This window comes from Oryzias latipes, chromosome 7, assembly GCF_053564925.1.
Source record: "Oryzias latipes strain Hd-rR chromosome 7, Olatipes_Hd-rR_3.1".
NCBI classification, from domain to species: Eukaryota; Metazoa; Chordata; class Actinopteri; order Beloniformes; family Adrianichthyidae; genus Oryzias; species Oryzias latipes.
Window position 1 is genome coordinate 2,779,849 of NC_136243.1, and position 19,820 is coordinate 2,799,668.

Consider the following 19,820-nt stretch of genomic DNA (forward strand, 5'->3'; position numbering starts at 1 on the left):
GACAGGATTCAGATTTGCTACAGCAACACCTTAATCTCTTCATGTAAGGTGACTGACATCACACAGGTGATCCAGATCACACAGAAAATGTTTAGTCTACTCCAACAGGAACATTTAGTTTAATTTATACATTTAATTAAGTTTTACACACTTATTTTTTGCTTATTGTTCTCCTTTACTTTCTTGTCATTTTTCTTTTTTGTGCTTATTTCTATGTTCCTCTCTAGGCCTGTGTCTTGTCGTGGTGACTCCTGCTGAAGTGCGTGATTCAATACAAAGAAAGCTGAGCACATTTCAGTCACCTTCTGTTTATTCACATTGTGTTTTAATATGGACGAAAAACAAAAGGAAATATGGATCGAAGTCAGATCTGTACAAGATGTATTTATTTGAAACAGATCAAATAAGTTAAAACATCACAAGCATTAATCACTGACAGCGCTGCACATTTTATCCTACATTTATAGAAAGTAGGGACTTCTTTAACCCTTAGATGACCCCCCCCTTACTTTGACGTGTTCTCCCTACCATGACAAAGGTGGATAAAGGTGGAAAGATTTAATGTAATCCATGGACACCAGTGAAGATCACAAATCATTGAAGAAAAAAGGTTCAGAGCACTGTCTAGTGGGTCTAGATGACCCAACTCCTAATGGTAAAGTGCCTAGGATAGAACAAGGGTGAAACAATCACCCGACATGCTGGCTGTCTCCCACAGAGCAAAGGTGTGATGGAATTGTTTTTCAATAATGTTGAGTAAAAAATTATGCAAAATGTAAAAAGAATAAAAGAGGAAAAGCTTATTGTGACCATTGTCATAGTTACAAAGCATCATGTATGGTTACACTGCCTAATCTTGACATTTTAAAAACCTAATAATTGATCCTAAAGAGTACATTTCTACCCACTAAAAAAACTTCCAGTAAAAATGTCAACAAAAAAGAGAGAATTTAAGTGCCGGGGTGAGCAACGTGCACCCGCTGGACTTTCTTTCATCCTGACAGTTCCAGACTCCTGACGTGGACCATGTGACTTCCTCCAGAGGGAATAATGAGAAGCTGCTCTTCCTCGTAGGCTTGAAAATAAAAATGGGAAAAGGCCGCTTCACTGCCGTCCGCCCAGCTGAACCAGGAGATGCCGAGTCCAAGTGGCTGTGACGGTTTGTTGAGCTTCACTTTCTGATGCCCGACAGACATGACCATCAACGGTAATCCAAACTGTAACTGTGAGGAAATCAGAACAGATTTTGGTCACATGCTGTTCTTGCAAAGATGTATTCAAAAAACACAAAGGAAAATATTTAATCTGGTTTATGCTGAAGATTCCAATGCAAACATCTTTAGAGAGAATGAGTTTGAAAGAATATCCCAGTATTTATTTTTCCTTGGACTGTCAGCAGCAGAGCAGCATCAGTCGTGTTTCACCTCCTCAGACCTGGTGTCCACATACATGGACATCACATTTTGGGTTCTATTACCACAGTAGTTCATTCTGGGACCCTGTGACTGTTTGTGTAGAGGGATAGCTCAAATAGTAGCTCCGGTATAAAGAGGTTAATGACAGTATTTGGAACTCAACTAAGGAGGAAAAAGAAAAACTCCTTACTTTAAAAACCGTATCATATATGATTATATGCCAACAGTTTTATTTAACTTTTATTAAATTTATTTTATATCACGTTTATATTTAACGTGAGAGAAAAAATGAGGTTTACATATTCTATCTATCTTTATCTATTACTGTTATGATTTATTGTTTGAAAAATATAAAGGCTACAATAAAATAAAACACTTTGATATTATATATTAGGACCACAGACATAACATATTCAAACTTGTTCTGAGGACGGTGTTCTTACTAAACACATAATACAGAAAATATGTTTTTATTGTTGTGTGCACCACTTAACATATAAAGTGTAAAGTACTTACTGATAAAGACTCATGATGTAAATATTGGTCCACCGCTGCGTTGCTGCAGACCTTTGGCTGAAGCGGTTAGCTGTGTTAGCATGGAGGGACCACGGATCGGCATATACCGTGGACGTAAACAAAAACAAAACAAAAGTATTCAGTCCGGCCTCTTTTCACGATATTTGGAACGTCAGGTCAGGCGGAGTAAACTCCAGCCAATATGGAGGGGACAATTCAGGCTTCAAGCAGGGGACTGTAGAGGTCAATGGGTGACGACTGAGATGCTCTGTCCAGTAATACATATGTCTATGGCCCTCCCCTGCACACTGGCGCACGAAAAGCAGTGAGAAAAGACAGATGGTCTTATTAGACCACATCAAAACAAAGCAGTGTATGCTGGGTCCACGCTATTGCAACGCCACTGCGGTTTTGTATGGTACAGTTTCTGTACGCAACCCTAGTCATGGAATGGGTGTCCATGGCCGAGCAGCTGCATCCAAGCCACACATCACCAAGTGCAACGCAAAGCGTCGGATGCAGTGGAGGAAAGCACGCCGCCACTGGACTCTAGAGCAGTGGAGACGCCATCTCTGGAGTGATGAATTACACTGTTACATCTGGAAATCTGATAGACGAGTCTGGGTTTGGAGGTTGCCAGGGCAACGGTACATTTGGGACTGCATTGTGCCAAGTGTGAAATTTGGTGGAGAAGGAATTATGGTGTGGGCTTGTTTTTCAGGACTTGACCCCGAAGTTCCAGTCAAAGGAACTCTGAATGCTTCAGGATACCAAAACAATTCCATGCTCCAAACCTTGTGGGAACAGTTGGGAGCGGCCCCTTCCTCTTCCAGCATGACTTTGCGTCAGAGTCTGGTGTGGATGAACTGGACTGGCCTGCACAGAGTCCTGACCTGAACCCCATAGAACACCTTTGGGATGAATTAGAGCAGAGACTGAGATCAAGGTCTTCTCCACCAACATCAGTGTGTGACCTCAACAATGACCTTTTCGAAGAATGGTCAGAAATTCCTATAAACACTCCTCAACCTTGAGGACAGCCTTTCCAAAAGAGTTGAAGCTGTAATAGCTGCAAAAGGTGGACTACATAATGACGCCACTTCAGTTCATATGGGAGTCAAGGCAGGTGAGCCAATACTTTTAGTAATATAGTGTATCTATGTCAGTGTTTTTCAACCTTTTCTGAGCCACGGCACACTTTAACCTTGACAAAAATCCCGCGGCACACCAGCATCCAAAAAAAAAAGATAAATAAAAAAAGAAAGCAAAAGCTCATAGTCTGTATTGATCTACAGCCGCTCTGCAATCTCACATGCATTTTTGTGATAATTGTTGCAAAAAAAGCTGGAAGCTGCAGCTGTTTTTTTCTAAAAGATGTATTAAAAATTAAGTCAAAATGATTCAAAAACTGTTTGATGTGTGTTCGTTGTTTTAAGACGTTAAGAGGAGAGACTCATTGTCCGCTAAGACAGTCACTTTAATGCATCATGGGAGATGTAGTGCCGATAATGCGCCGACCGCAGAAAGACCAGCGTCTTTGAGCTTCATGGTTTTGTTCACTTGTTCCACAGTCTGATACCAGATTCTGTGGAAAGCTACACCGCTAAAGACGAGCTTTAGCTGGTATTTTTGTTAGAACAGAGAGACTTTTTGGCGCTAAATCGAAACAAGGAAGTGAATACTTTAACCACTTCTGATTGGTCAGACTGATGCCATGTGATTAAGCCTTCAAGAATGATTGGTGGAGACAGTTAAAGGGGCGGGACTTTTCCTTACACAGTTATAGCTGCAGCTAAATCGCGGTACCGTGATTCTTATCAAAGTGTCTTTAATAGAATCATATAAACACAAAGAAAAAATAATTTTATGATATTTCATATTCCTAACTACTCAGTGTTTTATCAGGGCCTGTTTGAATGAACAAAGAGCTGATTTCCTGGAGATGTTAAAGGTTTTTAGATCAGTTAATGAGGGCAATTTTCCACGGCACACTTGACCATCTCCCACGGCACACTAGTGTGCCGCGGCACACTGGTTGAAAAACACTGATGTATTCTGAAATTCTGAAACATGTATGATGAAAAAAACTGTTTCAGAATAAAAACACCAAACTTTAAATGGTGTCTTAACCCTGTAAAGCCCACTACATCATATAATTGGAGGAAAACACTTTTTTTTCGTAAGTAAGATGTTTTATAACACTTTAACAAAATCAGCAAAACATTTACAATATCATTTTCTTAGATAGTTTCAATGATGATAGGTTGGCTGATTTTGTAATTTTGTACTAACAACAATGCTAGTTTAAGATTAAAAAAACATTGAAATGAGTGATCAGTAAAAATACCTATTTTTTGTTACACTGTAACAAATTTGAACCACACATTTTTATCATGGTGCTGCTGTATTATAAAGAAGTAATTACAAACTAATGTTGCATTCTTCAATACAGCAAGTAGCTGTTTAAAAAAAATAAAAACGACAGATGAATTATTTTTACTATAGAAATTTGAAAATTAGCTAAACCTTTTTCTGCCAAAAGTGTTTTTCTGGTTTCATGGAAGCAGCCATTTTGAAATGAGCAGGAAAAGCCCTTCTGTTGCCTCTAGTGGAATGATGATGAACTGCAGGGCAGAGAACATACAGTAGACCAGGTGAAAAACTATGTTTTTTTAAAATGATATTTTAGATCATGCTAATGAGATAGGAGTCTCATAAATGCATGTATCACATATGATACAAATGGTTGTGTGAGGTTAAGGAGATTAAAGGAGAACCACAGTCCACCCCCAGAAAAATTTTCTTGGAACCCGCTCAGTCTAAATGCACACGTTAGAAAAGAAAATGGTCCTGAACCAGCGCTTCACCATTGGCACGATGACATGAGTTCATCCTGTCAGACACCCTCTTATATCAGGCTTCAGAGTGGGGGTGTCCTCAGAGGGGGGCTCTGTGGACACCCCCACCATCTCCTAAAGAAGAGAAGGGAGAAGGAAGTCATCAAACTGTCAGTCTGCACTGCCGGCCCTTAGGTCTAATGAAACCAGGAATTATGGGAATAAAACGCCCCCCCCCCCCCCCCCTCCAGTTAACATGTTAATTTTAAATGTATTTTTTTTCCACACAAAGAAATTTTTCTGCTCAAACTAAAGAAAAACTCACATTTGTATGCAGCTATTCGTCAGGAGCACCGGTCTGGTTTTTGCCTGCACGCTGCTGCTCAGTGTATGGGGGGGGGGGGTGTTGTAGTGCAGGGTGGAGGGAGGGGGATAAGGGATTGTGGCAAAGCAATTTCTCTGTAATGCAGCGTGAAAACTTTTCAGGCAGCTGCTGTGAGCTGGAATCAGTTTCCAAAAGGCACCTCATATTCCTGGGGGTGCTGCTGCCAAAGAATGGACTCCATTTGTTTCCACAAACTGCTGGATTTAGGGTTGGGGGATGGAGGGGGGCACTACAGGGATGCATGGGAATAGAGGCATCCTTCCTGCACATGGTTTTCTATCTGTGCTGCTTCACTAAAGACATTCCTTGCTGTTACTGTGACCCTTTTGTTGTGAGGCTCCTGTGAAGCTGCAGAACAGTCAGTCACCTGTTCTGGAAAAAGCTTCATTCAGGTCATAAAACTGCAGTCAAATAATTAACATGATGTTAGGATTTCTAAGCAAAAACAAGAAAACTATAGAAATGTCTGCATTGAAAAATAGGCTTCAGATCATTTTTCAAGCGTTTGCTTGTCTTTTCGCAGCTGATTTGTGTTTCTGGAAGAAGACGCCAAACGCACCACCAGTCTGAAGTTCCAGCAAGCAGAATCACCTTCATCATGTCATCTTCAGTCCGTGATCAAAACGTCATGTTTATCTGTCTTGGATCTGCATTTTATTTCCATCCTCTTGTTTTAACTTCTTCTTTACAAAATTTGCAGTTTTATGGAACTTTTTTAACTTATTCTTAAAATGTTTTTATAAAACGTGAATCTGCTGTTTCTCTCCTGAAAACATTAAAAACAACGATTTAGAAATCTGTGTTTGGTTCCAAGTGGGTCTGAAGGTTTATGTTTTCAGGATGGTCGTGTCACTATTTCATGTCACTTTCAGGCCTGTCAGTCAAAGGCTCAGAAAGACGGAAAGTTCTGCTGCTTCAGATCCAAAACATCAGTCACTGGAGGACAAGCCAGAATCAGAGCAGCAGAGCTCACTGCTGCCTCCTGCTGGAGGCTGCCTTCCTGCTCCACCTCAAGAGAAGATTCAGGGTGGAGGAGGACTGAGACTTACAGGAACAATATCTGCTCCTCTTCATATCTGATAAAGGAGCTGAGCAGTTACCCCCCCCCCCCCCCCCCCACCCCATCCTGCTGTTGGGTGGTGTTCTACATTTCTTTCTTTCTGATTCTGACACGATGTCGTTTTCAGAGGATGACCTTCCCTCCAGCTACATGGTTTCACCTGAGCAGCCGGAGGGTTTCTGCGGCAGGGCCTCTTCAGAGGATCTTCCTCGTCCTCATCCTCACTGCAGCAAACACTTGCTGGAAGCTGAGGGTCCTCCCTGAACGTCCGATCTACGGAGTTTGAAACTGTTGATGGAGCAGAACAGGAGGAAGACACAGAGGTTCCAGTTGGCACCCGGAGCTGTGGTGTCAGTAAAGCCTCAGGTTCTGGCAGGGAAGAGCTGCGGCTTCATGCTGTCCCATTCACAAAGCCCACCATTGTTCTGCCTTTGTGGCTTTCAGCTCCTCAAAAGAGCATTTGGGCACGGCAAACACAGAGGAAGTTGAAGAGTGCTGTGCAGGCACTATTTAAGTTGAGAGCTCAATATTTGCTAAAGATTCAGAAAGTCTGTGGAAAACGGAGCTGAAAGGCTGGTAAGTGAGGTGACCCCAAACAAAAACACCGAAAGGCTGGAAGCACCCAGAACGGCGTGCTCTGGCAGGAAGCAGCAGACTGAACCCTGCAGCTCCACCAAGCCACAAAGAGCTTTATCAGTCTGAACACGCAGCCTTTATCTCTGCTCCATCCGCCAATGAGATGCACCACTTTATCCACAGGATGAGAAAACACCACCCACTGTCATGAGAGTAAATATGGAACTGTGTGAGCAGTGTGTGAGAAGTGTGTGAGCAGTGTGTGTGTGCAGTGTGTGTGTGCAGTGTGTGTGAGCAGTGTGTGTGAAGCGTGTGAGAAGTGTGTGAGCAGTGTGTGTACAGTGTGTGTGAGCAGAGTGTGAACAGTGTGTGTGCAGTGTGTGCAGTGTGTGTGCAGTGTTTGTGTGCAGTGTGTGAGAGGTGTGTGAGAAGTGTGTGAGCAGTGTGTGAGCAGTTTGTGTGTGCAGTGTGTGAGCAGAGTGTGAGAAGTGTGTGAGAAGTGTGTGAGCAGTGTGTGTGCAGTGTGTGTGCAGTGTTTGTGCAGTGTGTGTGAGCAGTGTGTGAGCAGTGTGTGTGCAGTGTTTGTGTGCAGTGTGTGAGAAGTGTGTGAGAAGTGTGTGAGCAGTGTTTGTGCAGTGTGTGAGTACAGTGTGTGTGTGCAGTGGGTGTTTGTGTGCAGTGTGTGTGCAGTGTGTGAGCAGTGTGTGTGCAGTGTGTGTGCAGTGTGTGTGCAGTGTGTGAGCAGTGTGTGAGTGCTGCAGAGATTAGAGTGGGAACAAACACAGTAAAAACAGGCCTTCTTAAGCTCCAGTTGACACAGCCAAGCCCTAAGTGGACAGCTTCAGGCTTAAGAACAGCCATTGCAAAAGTTTTAAGACGTCGCTATAATCTTTGTGGGGGGAGAGGGGGGTATTAAAAACCAGAGGCAAAATAAAGTGATCTGCGCCTGCTTTCCAGCTGCCCAGATTCTTGGGAAATACAGGAAAATGATAACTGAGAGCCGAGCACCCCAACCCCCCCACATCGCTTTCTCAGACTCTCGGCATTGTTGTGACTCAGCCTTCGTCTCAGTTAACACCTCCCAAACACGCTGTCCCGTGCACCGCAGCGCTCCATGAAAGCTTCAGTTTCAGTTTCTGCTCTTGATCCTCCAGAGGAGGTCTGAGAGGAGAACCAGAGGAGAACCAGAGGAGGAGCAGAGGAGGAGCAGAGGAGGAGCAGGTCCAGCAGGAACATCTGATGATGCAGAAACCAACATCACTGACAGTTATGGAGCTGAATTCTGTCCATGCAGTAAAAATATGCAGGAGAGATTTTCACTCCAGAAAACGGACAGAACACGTTAGAAAAAATAAATTAAATACAAATTTTTAAAAAAGGAAAACGCCTTCAATCCACAGATCTATGTTTAAGGTTTACGCTGACATCAGTGTTAATGCAGCTCAAAAACACTTCTGTTCAAATCATGTCTTACTCTGACCCTAAAGACGCCCAGGTCACATCCCACAGGGTGTCTCAAACTCTCCCAGCCCCCCCTGGTGAGGAACTTTTGGTTCCAGATGCTCAGTTTGACCCTCCACTCCTCTGGTGTTTACAACATGACGGTCCCAGAAAGGAGTTCTTTCCTTAACAAATCTCAGTTCTCCAGCAGAGGGTCCGACAAAGCCCCCCCCCCCCCCCCCCCCCCCCCCCCCCCAGTTAAAATCTCAGGTGTAAGACAAATACTGAGATCTTAGCTGATGGACTGCAGTAAATTCAGAGCAGGAGCTGACATGTGGCGGCTGAGAGCTTTCAGCTCCGCTTCAGCAGACGGGAGCAAAGGAGGACTGAAGCAGGTGTTTCCAGAGTTTCATAAACTCACGAGTAAGAGCCGCTAATCAGACCTCTTCTAGTGGACAACTCCAGAAACCAGGACTTGCTGCTGCGCTGATGGGGAGAGGGGAGCACAGCTTCTGGAGCCCCCCCACCCCAGGTCCATTTGCATTCTGAGCAGGAACTCTGCAGCTCCAGAGAGAGGCTTTCCTTTGGGCGTTCTGCTGTTGTCTGCTTCATTTGTGTCACTTTGAAGCAGTCTATTCACAGCTATTCACACACAGGCCTTCAGCCCACAATGCTCACACTTCACACACTGTCAGTCCAACCCCCCCGAGCCCCCACCTCAGATCCTCTTCTTTATTTAAGAGCGAACCTGGAGGAGTTCATCACCTCCCGGAACGCTGAATGTCACCACAAAACAAGTGCAGTCTCCATTCTCCTCACTGCTCTTTTTGCTGCTGTTTGTGTTGCAGATGGACGTGTGAAAGTACACCCCCAGCTCCGTTCCTGTCTGCTCGTCTGCAGGCGGGGAGGGAAAGCCCCGACTCTTTCTATGAGAGCATCTGCAGAGAGCCACAGTTCCTCAGAGGAGCTCACGCCCAGAACCTTCCAGATGTGGAGAACACAAACCTCCAGAAAGCACTGCTGCAGCCCCGCAGCTCGTCTGCAGACCCCCCCTCCTGAGCAGGCTTTATTCACGGCTGCAGCCTGTGTTCAAAGGGATGAACTCACCCCCCCTCCCAGAAGCTGCGGCCCCCTCCATCACTGCTGGCCGGCATGCATCACTGATCTTGTCATTTTCTGCCATAATGTGAGCGTGATTTCCTGATGAGGAGAACCATGACCGAGCCATCGGATGAATCCCGCCACACCAACCGCTTTATGGAAATTTGACGGAAAATGCAAGAGAAGCAATACAACAATAATTCAGAGGGGAAGCGCTTACAAGAATAGCCAATTATTCACACTCAGCTTCACGTTTCTGCTCGTTGTCTTCATGCAAGAGTGGAAACAAGAACCTCTTCCAGCAGGTTTGTTCCTTTGATCCAAATGTCATCGATATGGGAGGAATTCTTACATGTCAGTCCCAGAATTAAATTCTAATTTGTATTTGTGAAGACGTTAAATCATTTACAATAAACCTCCTTCCTTTCTCCATCCATCTATCTTTCCTTTCATCTATCCATCTGGCATCCATATCCACTTTTAGGATCACATGAGCTTCCTGCACATGGTTTTCTGTTGTGAGTTTGGTAAAGTAACAGGCTTCACCAAAACTAAGACAAGAACATCACTCTGTGGGGGTTAAGACTAAAGCCCACTGACTTCCAGATTGAAGCACATTTGAAGAAAAAATAACTAACAGGTCAGTTCAGCAAGTAACCATCGTTCCTTCATTAAAGCATCTTCTGTTCATCAGACACATTTTTCAGCAGTTTCCTGCCTAAATAAAGAACTCTGACTCAGAAGCAGGTTTGTGGTTCATCAGCTGAGATTTCCCCAACCGCCTGTCCCCCTGAAGTGACTTGAACAAGCAAAGCTGATTGGATGATGATGTCCAGTATTGCTTCATGTCAAATAACTGGTTTGAAATGATGACAAACGTCATCATCCAATCAGCGATGTGCCCCACACACCTTTTCTGCTTTCTCTTTGTGTTTTGGTTTTCTAACCTTTCATTTTGTTTTTTCAACTGTTTGCATCGTTTTTGGTTTTTAAGTTTTGGTTTCTGGAATTTCATTTTGCTTTCTAAAATGCTGTTTTTTTTAAATTCGTTTTGCTTTTTTAATCGCCGTTGTGATCTTTAAAATGTTTTTGCGCGGAGTGATTGGTTGATGAGATTTGCCCCTCAGGGCCACCGTACATTTCTCTTACAGAGACGTGAGAAGAATCCCTGTCACTACAGAGGCCCCGCTGGAACGTTCTAGGTGATCGGCTCCCATAACCTCACATTTTCATGTTCTGCGTTTTCACCAGTTGTTTGAATTTATTCAATCTTTTCTATTGCAATTTATTAAAAAAACAGTTTATAGATTTTTATATTCTTTTATTTCCTCTGCTAAAATTATCAGCACACATTTGTGGACACGTTGAGAACAAATCCTGCAGCGTGATGAGGAAGACGGAGCCTGAACGGTCAACAGCTGGTCCTGATGCTGCTTGTCTGTTTCCAGAGAGCGCCTTAGCCGCTGATGTGGAGGCCTCCACTGCCGGTTTTCATTTTAGTTTTTGTATTTTTTCTTACATGTAGTCATTTTTGGTTCCCGCCGGGGGGAAGAGGGGGGAGGTTAATCCCGGTTTAATAAAGCCGTGCACAGCCCCGGACCAAGCCTGTGAGGATTGCGTTATCTGCTCCCAACATTTGAGCTTCCCCCAATTTCAACCTGACAAAAACTCAGAGAAAGTGAGGATGATGCCCGGAGACAATGATTATTAATAACTAAGTTCCTGCTGCCTGCTGAGCTGCAGGTCTCCTGCTCCAGTGTTTGTTCAGAATGCGTCCACCTGTTCTGCAGGTCTGCAGCTTTAATAGAAAACCTAAAGAGGATTTCTACGGGCTCCTATTACCATATTTGAAATGAAGAAATGCACGAGTTTTCTTCATCAAAACCAAGTTATCTCTTCGCTCTGCAGTCTGTCCTTCAGCTAGAAGAGATCCAAATATGCTGCAAGTTGATTATTTTTTTACTTATTGTAATTAAAATAGAAAAGTGGTTTGTGTGAGTCGTTCGATATGATGGCCAGAGAAGCCTGGGAACAGCAGGAAACACTGAAATCCTCCCAGTGGTACCAGCCGTACGACTTTCACACAATCACAAGGCCGGGACATGCTGGGGTTCTTCAGCCAAGTCCAGAAGCCAGACACCAAGCTTCATCTGCAAGATCAGCTTTCCGGCAAGAATTCTGTGGGGGGCTCATACCCACAGACACCCCCCCCCCCCCACACACACACACACACACTCACAGTGAGAGGAAAGCCTGGATCTAAACTGAGGCCTTGGAGTCAGGCCTGACCTGCTGGAGCGCAGAATGGCGCACCTGAGCACGCGCGTACCTGACAGTTCAACGTGGAGCTGAAAGTTTCCTGAACAAAAAAAGAAGGAATTTGTTCTAGGAAAGACTGGAGCGTTTTTAGACTTCATTCCGTTTCTCATGGGGGCTCTTATTTGTCTACATCCCTACTGTTTTTTTCTGTCTGGATCCTATGCGTTCGGGCTCTTTGGTGTCGCGCAAGCACACTCCACCCCAACATTTAGGGACATAGCTGACACCCCCCACACACACACGGGCGCGCGCGCGTCCCAAAGGACCGTCCTCCGCATCAGACCGTTTACCCCCAATTTGTCAGCGTTTAGGCCTGACGGAGCTGCGCGCTGTGCGCTGCGCGCTGCGCGCTGCGCGGGGCTCTCACCTTTGTCCGCCAGGATGCCGTCGATGCTGTGCTTCGTCCTCCGCTGCTGCTCCTCCTCCTCTTCCTCCTCGTGCTTCTTCTTGTCAAAGTCAGACTCCTCGAATTTACTCCCGAACCGAGCCCGGAGCACGCGGCTGATGGAACTCACTGTCAGTATTGCAGATATTATTATTATTACTATTTTTTATTCATTCGTTTCACGGTCATTTTGATGTCTATCTTAAAAAAAGTCTAACCTAAAATTGTTTTTGTTTTTTTGTTTCTAAATCTACATTCAGACGCCGGCATGAGCGCACCTGAGGGGGCCGTGCTCCTCTCACACACGCCGTCTTTGAGCAGCCTGTCCCGGATCTCCCAGCTGAACATGCCGGGGTTGTCCCGCCTGTACTCCTCGATCCGCTTCTCCACGTCCAGAGAGGCCACCTGCTGCGCGAGGCGCGAGCCATCATCATCATCCTCATCCTCATCATGAGTCATTGTGTTATTAACGGGAACCCACCCTGGGCTTGCTGCCGCCGATCGCCCCCGGGCGGATGGAGCCGGTCTCCTGGTAGCGGCACAGAATCTTGGACACGCAGCCGTGGGACACGCGCAGCTGGCGGGAGATGACGCACGGCCGGACCCCGTGGTGCGCCATCTCCACGATCTTGTGCCGAATGTGGTTGGGGAGAGGCCGGCCGTTGATGAAGACGCCGCCAAGCTGGTTGACCCGACCCTGGCCCAGAGGAGTGGAGACTGGGGGGTTCCGGGGAAAGATGTGGTTATTACGAATAAATCAATCCAAAAAGGAATTTCTAACAAAATACTAGTGTGAGCGCAGCAGATGTTTCCTCTTGGAAGGCCTCATGGTTTGGAATATTTCCGCAGATACTTCTTAAATTCACGTTTTTTCTAAAATGTTCGAATTCTGCTGAACATTTCAAACGCAGCAACACGAAGCATAAATCCAACAAACAGAAAAGGGGTAAAATAAAGAATGATAGACAAGAACAAAATACCTCTAAAATTTATCATTATTTTAAATATATATTTCTATAAACTTTAAAGCAGGAAATTGAAGCTACATAAACGCAAATTAGACTGAAATCTCACAGATGAAGAAATAAATCAATACATTTGCATAAAATAAATTAGAGACGGGCGGAGACCCAGACACCCGCAGCCCCCTCTCCTCCTGACCGTGAAAGTTTCTAGTCTTCTCACAGATGCGTCCCTGTGAGCGCGAGGGCCCGGCGGGGACCCGGCGGGGGCCCGGCGGCTCCTGAAGCCTACCTTCCAGGGGGAATCCAGCGCGGGGGTAATTGTGTCCGGGAGCTGCGCGCATCATCCGCGGCTCGGGTCCCTGCAGAGAAGACATGAGGGCAGAAATCCTGCAGATGTTCCAGCTGACTGAAGGTGAGGAGCAGCTCCACGGGAGGAGGAGGAGGAGCAGGACGAGCTGTCACTCTGCTGCGGACCTCATCCTCACACGAGCGCACCGCGCGCGCCACTAAACCGCGTGAGAAAAGTTGGAGCAGCCAATAGGAGAGCGGGCCACGAACACGCGGAGCCCTGACGCAGTCGTGCACGCGCTTCATGTGGGTCACATTGACCTGGTCCTTTCCAACTGTGCTGCGCGTGCACCTTCTGTCACACGAGCCCAAAGAAAGAACCTTTTAACGTGCGAGTCTGTAAAAAAAAAAGACAAACCTGCTCAATGTCATCATAAAACATTTCCTTCCTTCTGTTTTTGCGTAAATATTTAAGAATGAGTAAAATGATGACAACCTGAGTACAAATCTGCTGTCCTTTAAACTCTGCACTGCATGTTACCTGGGAGGGTGCGTGTTGGTTTTTCTTTGTTTCTGTGGTAAACCTTTTTTTTCGTGCGTGATGATAAAGGTTTCCAATGTCCGAACATGAAAGAATTTAAGTATAAATATAGAAATATGATCATTGATATCAGCATTTGTAAATCTGCGTACTTAGAAAATAAGATTGTGTTTTTCATTTGTGTGTTTTTGGAAATAAGACTTACATGTGCAGCTGTGACCGGATGTCCACTTAGGGAACAGGTGGGTATACTGAAAAGTAAGGAGCTCAGGTAAAAGGGGTGAGAGTTTATAAGATTCTTCTTTTCTCACTCCCTTTGGACTTTGGTGGTTTATATAATTTTGTCTGGTCTTGTTTTATACACTTTTCTTGTCTGATATAATTTTGTTATCCTAAACTTGTTTTCACTTGTCCAAAATACATATTTTTGAACTTGAACTTTTTGTTTCCATCTGATTGAACATTTTAATCACATTTTTCTGCGTTACTATTTAAAAAAAAACGTTGTGCAAAAAGTATTTTTCTATTTCTAAAGAGTGTTTTAAAAAATCTTTCAAAGATCTGTGTGCGTGCGTGTATGCGAGCGTGTGTGTGTGTGTGTGTGGGGGGGGGGCTGTATAGCGTTTCTGTTTCAATAGGCCCATGAAACAGAGATGCGCGCCGGTAAAGCTGCTCTGGGCCGCATCGACGCAGACGCTGAAGGCCTTCAGATGCTGCAGCTGGAAGTGATGATGAAGATGATGACGCTTCCTCCCCCGATGGACTAGATGTATGGATGAAGCTTCAAATGGTTTAGACTGACTATTATTTCGCGCTGACGTTTTAGTATGGAAGCGATTCTGTAGCATGATTCAAAATAAAAGTCAAAACCAGAAACGCTTTTTCATTTTCAAAATGAAGCTGCATTTTTTGACTCAAAATTAAAATGAAAAAGCAATCCAGCAAAATACTTTTTCCATTTTCTTCTTCAACACTGCTTATTATTTCACTTATTTAAAATGATAATGAAAATGGTATTTGACATTTCATTTTCAAAAAGTTCTCTGTTAAATGTGTAGCAAAATTCATTTAGAAATGTCTAATTTGACAATTAAAATGGATTCACAGAAATGATTTTTTATTTTCAAAATGCTTTTTCATTTCTACTTAAAAACTGCTTATTCTGTGTTATAATTAAAACGAAAATGCAAAGAGGGGATTGCATTTTCATTTTAACATCCACCCTGCGAACATTGTCTCATTATTCAATTCGACTTAGCATTTCCAGCGGGGAGGCGGGGCGATGACGTCAGTGCTATCTCCGTGAGTCCGTCTAAGAGATACATGCTAGGAGCATTGTACATTTGTGTTAGCCACATAATCATAACAGTAATAACAGCACATTCAGAAGATAGTCTCCTGCAGCTTCGCGCTGATTTTGCTGTTCGATGACAGCTGGAGTCCCATTAATAGCTATAGCAGATTTCGCCATGTTAAACGTTTGCGCGAAGCTGAGTGCGTGTTGGTCCAACCATCTATCTTCTAAATGTGCTTTTATTGTTGTGATTATTATTAAGGGCCTGCTCACTCATTTTTTTTTAAATCCGTGCGGTCAGTGCTTTTTCTTCGCTGCAAGCAGGACCCGAAAGACGGGTTAGCATTAGGCTAATATGTGCTAAAAACATTAGCCATGGAGGTACTTAAAACTCTGAACGGGCAATGAGCATCTTGGATGTAAATATGTGGGAATTACATCATCCTTTATTTTGTTCTGGACACCACTGGAAACACAAATTCATATGATGGTTTCTCAGATAGTAGCAGCACTTCTGCCTTCGCCGATCGGGAGTTTTGGGTCACGGGAATTTGCGCTCTGCTATGCGAAGGCAGCTGCCGATCCGAAGAAAAAAAGCTTGTCCGGGGGGGGGGGTTTCGACCAACCGCTGTGCGTCAGGAGGACCGCAGAAGGCGGAAATGCTGCTACGTAGTCCAGAGAAGCTGTGTAAAATCATCAGGAGTGCACAATCGTCACAAAGCCGTCTCATCTGCCGCTAACACAAAGCTACACTGCTCCTAGCATGTGTCTGTTAGCAGACGGACACATGGAGAGCACTGATTTCATCGCCCCGCCTCCCCGCTGGAAATGCTAATTAGAATTGAACAAAGCAACAATGTTCGCAGGGTGGACGTTAAAATGAAAATGCAATCCCCTCTTTGCATTTTCGTTTTCATTATAACACAGAATGAGTGGTTTAAAAGTAGAAAATGAAAAAGCATTTTGAAGTTTTGATTTTTCATTTTAATTTTGAGTTATTTGATGCAGTTACATTTTGAAAATTAAAAAGCATGTCTGTGAATCCATTTTAATGGTCAAATTAGTCATTTCTAAATGTACTTTGCTACACATTTACCAGAGAATTTTTTGAAAATGAAATGTCAAATACCATTTTCTTTATCATTTTAATTAAGTGACAGAATAAGCTGTGTTGAAGAAGAAAATGAAAAAGCATTTTGGTGGATTGCTTTTTCATTTTAATTTTGAGTCATTTGATGCAGCTTCCTTTTGAAAATGAAAAAGCATTTCTGGTTTTGACTTTTATTTTGAATTATGCTACAGAGTCGCTTCCATATTTTAGCGCGTGTTTCTGTGATTGCATCTGTTCGAGTGTGTGCACATGCGTGATTTGTTACCCCCCCCCCCATGCGTGGTTGTCATCCTGCGAGCTGTTTGGACACACATCGGTGGTTTATGTGTCACGCACATGTATGCGTGTTCTTTTGCACACAAAGAAAAGAAAAAAACTTGGGAACCTGCAGCAAAAGCTCACCTGCGAGAAAAGCATGCACATATGCAGAACCCACGTGCGCAGCTCTGCCCCCTGCAGGTGGAAATGTTCTCCACGCCCTGAACTACACTTGTCAGCGTTTCAGAAGAGATAATATTTTCCTGGAGCTTAAAGTTGAAAATGGAGAAAAAAACACAGTTAACCAATCAGAAAGCAAAGCAGTCAAAGGCTGGTGAAAATACAGAGTATACTATTTTATTCACTCTTCCACAAGAAGATGATTTTTTTTATTAATTTTTTAGAATAAATGATCAGAATGATGCTGATTACTTTTTTTTCCAGACGTTTCTTTTTACTTTTTGAAATTTAAAATGAAAAATAGCAAATTATAAATTTTTAAGATGCTTATTAGAGGACTTTTTAAAACAGTAGTGGAACAACAAACTGAAATTCACAGGTTTGCTGGTTCCAATCCAGCTACTGTTGGGCAAGGATGAGTATAGCCTAATCAGACAACTAAAGGTCTACAGAAAAAAGTGGACTCTGCATCACTCTTTTCATGTTTATATTTGATAGTTAAAGGAGAAAAAGGAAGACTGTGATGAAAATCACAATGACAGAAACACGTTGAACTTTTCTGTTTTTTTCAAGCAAATCTGCAGCAGCAGGAACATCTTATTTGACTCACTTATTTGCGTCTATTTTATTTTGAAAGGAACGTGTATGTGTTGCTGTTAAAATAAGCTAAAAAAGTTAAAATTGTTATAGAAAAAGTATAAAACAATACTTTAGTTTTGTAAATATATATAAACTACATTTTATAAATACATGGAATCATGCCTCCTGGACGCCTCCCTGGGGAGGAGTTCTGGGCATGTCCCACTGGGTAGAGGCCCCGTGGAAGACCCAGGACACCCTGGAGAGACTAAGTCTCTCTGCTGGCCTGGTAACGCCTCAGGGTCCCCCCAGAGGAGCTGGAGGAAGTGGCCGGGGAGAGAGAAGTCTGGGCATCTCTGCTTAGACGGCTGCCCCCGTGACCCGGTCCCAGATGAATAGAAAATGGATGAATGGATGGATGTATGGATGGATAGATGGAGGGTTGGATGGATGGATGCATGGATGCATGGATGGATGGATGGATGGATGGATGGATGGATGGATGGATGGATGGATGGATGGATGGATGGATGGAGGGTTGGATGGATGGATGGATGGATGGATGGATGGATGGATGGATAGATGGAGGGTTGGATGGATGGATGGATAGAAGGATGGATGGATGGATGGATAGATGGAGGGTTGGATGGATGGATGCATGGATGCATGGATGGATGGATGGATGGATGGAGGGTTGGATGGATGGATGGATGGATGGATAGATGGATGGATGGATGGATGGATGGAGGGTTGGATGGATGGATGGATGGATGGAGGGTTGGATGGATGGATGCATGGATGGATGGATGGATGGATGGATGGATGCATGGATGGATGCATGGATGGATGGATGGATGGATGGAGGATGGATGGATGGAATAACGGCCAGAGAAACAAATTATATGTTTTTCTAAACAGAGAAGTGGGACTTTCTGGCTCTCAGTGGGTTTTGGTCAGTTAGAAAGGAACCCAAATGTCTCTTTCTGGGAGCAACAGAAACAGGGAACAACAGTCCCGCAAAGTTCTCTAAATGACAACTAAAAGTATCCAAAGATTAGATGTCTACAGGTAAATGTGCAAGAGACCTGTATACGCAGAACACTATAGACATCTAATAATTATAGCGGCTGGATAGCTCAGTTGGCCAGTCAGGGACTGGCACATGGGAAATCAGGGTTCAATTCCTAGGGGACTCGATGAGCTTCAGCCCTTCACGCTTCTGCCTCACTAGGTAGCCACAAGGGGGCCCAAGTCTGGGTCCTCCTGTACCGGTCCCCAGCCTGGATGAGATACAGGAGAGTGTCAGGCAGGACGTCCGGCATAAAAATCTCTGCCAAACCTCCAGTGCAAATTAGTGAAAGCTGATTCACTGTGGCGACTCCTGAAGGGATATGCCGAAGGGTGACCAACAACAAGATGTTGACAGGTAGATGTGTAGGAGACCTCTGTATGCAGGGCGCTATTGGTAGACATCTAACAGAGGAGTGTTTCCGAACCCTGGTCCTCGGGGAATACTGTCCTGGACGTTTTCCATGCTGCCCTGCCGATGCACACCTGATTCAGCTCATCTGTCGATGAAGGGCAGGTGTGTTTGAGTTGTTTTCTAAAAATGAAGGGCAGTTTTTTCTGAGGACCAGGGTTGGGAAAGGCCGTATAGAGATGTCTGACATGTCCAGTAGACACCTACAATAGATGTGTAATAGTTATCTAATAGAAATCTTGTGTCCGGTGGGAAGGAACTACCAACATGGCTTGTTTACAACACGCGGGGCATGATGGGATGGTGACACGATTAGATGTGGGAAAGTTGTCTGCTGGAGATCTAAACGGCGATGTGAAACATACCGCTATGAACCGATGTCCAACAGATGCATAGCACATGATGTCAGTCATGATGTCTAATAGATGTGTCCGTGCCCGTCCAAGAGATTACCCCCCCAAATGTGATGGCCCACAACAATCCAAAGGAACCCAAATTACACCCCTCCCCTACAAAAAAATAATACTCATTAAACAAAAAAATAAAATAAATGTATTGAAGAAAAGACAAAAACATAAGGATGGACAGACAGACAAATAGACAGGCATTACATAAAATAAATAAATAAATGCAGCCTCAACAGAGTCCTGCTTGTGCCGGCATCAAGCCCGGTAAAATCAGTGGGTAGTGTCAGGAAGAGCATGAAACATAAAACATATAAGACGTATAGATAATGACAGAAGCGTCATAATACTCCAGGAACTAAAGGAAAAACATGGACCAGCAACTTAAATCTATAAACAGCTAAATGTTTAAATACAATGAACCTGATCTGAAGCCACCAGAACTAGTTACCTCCTTAATGAATTTTTCCAAGAGGAAAACTCTCCAAAATACACAAACTCTGAAGCTACACTTCCACCTGCCGTGTCAACTTGCGTTCAAGCAGCCACTTTCAATGTAAAGTCTATGTAAACGACCATTAAGCCACAGTTCTGGCTTCTGCGTTCAAAACCGTTCATGCGACGCTACGCGAGTTTTTACGTCCGTTCTCAGGCTCTACTAACAAACCAGGTTTCAGTAAACGTAC

At 44.0% G+C, this 19,820-nt stretch overlaps 1 protein-coding gene and 1 long non-coding RNA gene across 4 annotated transcripts in view; one reads left to right on the forward strand and one right to left on the reverse strand.

The window, feature by feature from the left end:
* Positions 1-13,507, reverse strand: part of LOC101170725 (paired box protein Pax-7) — a 40,558-nt gene extending 27,051 nt beyond the window's left edge. For 2 of the 3 annotated variants that reach the window (XM_023957070.2, XM_078950037.1), the window contains exons 1-4: positions 13,289-13,507; positions 12,516-12,751; positions 12,313-12,442; positions 12,017-12,163 (exon numbers count right to left, since the gene is read on the reverse strand). In XM_023957070.2, coding sequence (XP_023812838.1) covers positions 12,017-12,163; positions 12,313-12,442; positions 12,516-12,751; positions 13,289-13,373 — 598 coding nt within the window. In that variant the 5' untranslated portion in view covers positions 13,374-13,507. The remainder of the gene's footprint in view (positions 1-12,016; positions 12,164-12,312; positions 12,443-12,515; positions 12,752-13,288) is intronic. The other variant, XM_023957071.2, reaches the window with a different exon arrangement.
* On the forward strand, positions 12,024-14,343 carry LOC144993969 (uncharacterized). The gene is made up of 2 exons (XR_013657292.1): positions 12,024-12,165; positions 12,295-14,343. It is a non-coding gene; the product is annotated as an uncharacterized LOC144993969 (long non-coding RNA).
* Positions 14,344-19,820: the final 5,477 nt, after the last annotated feature.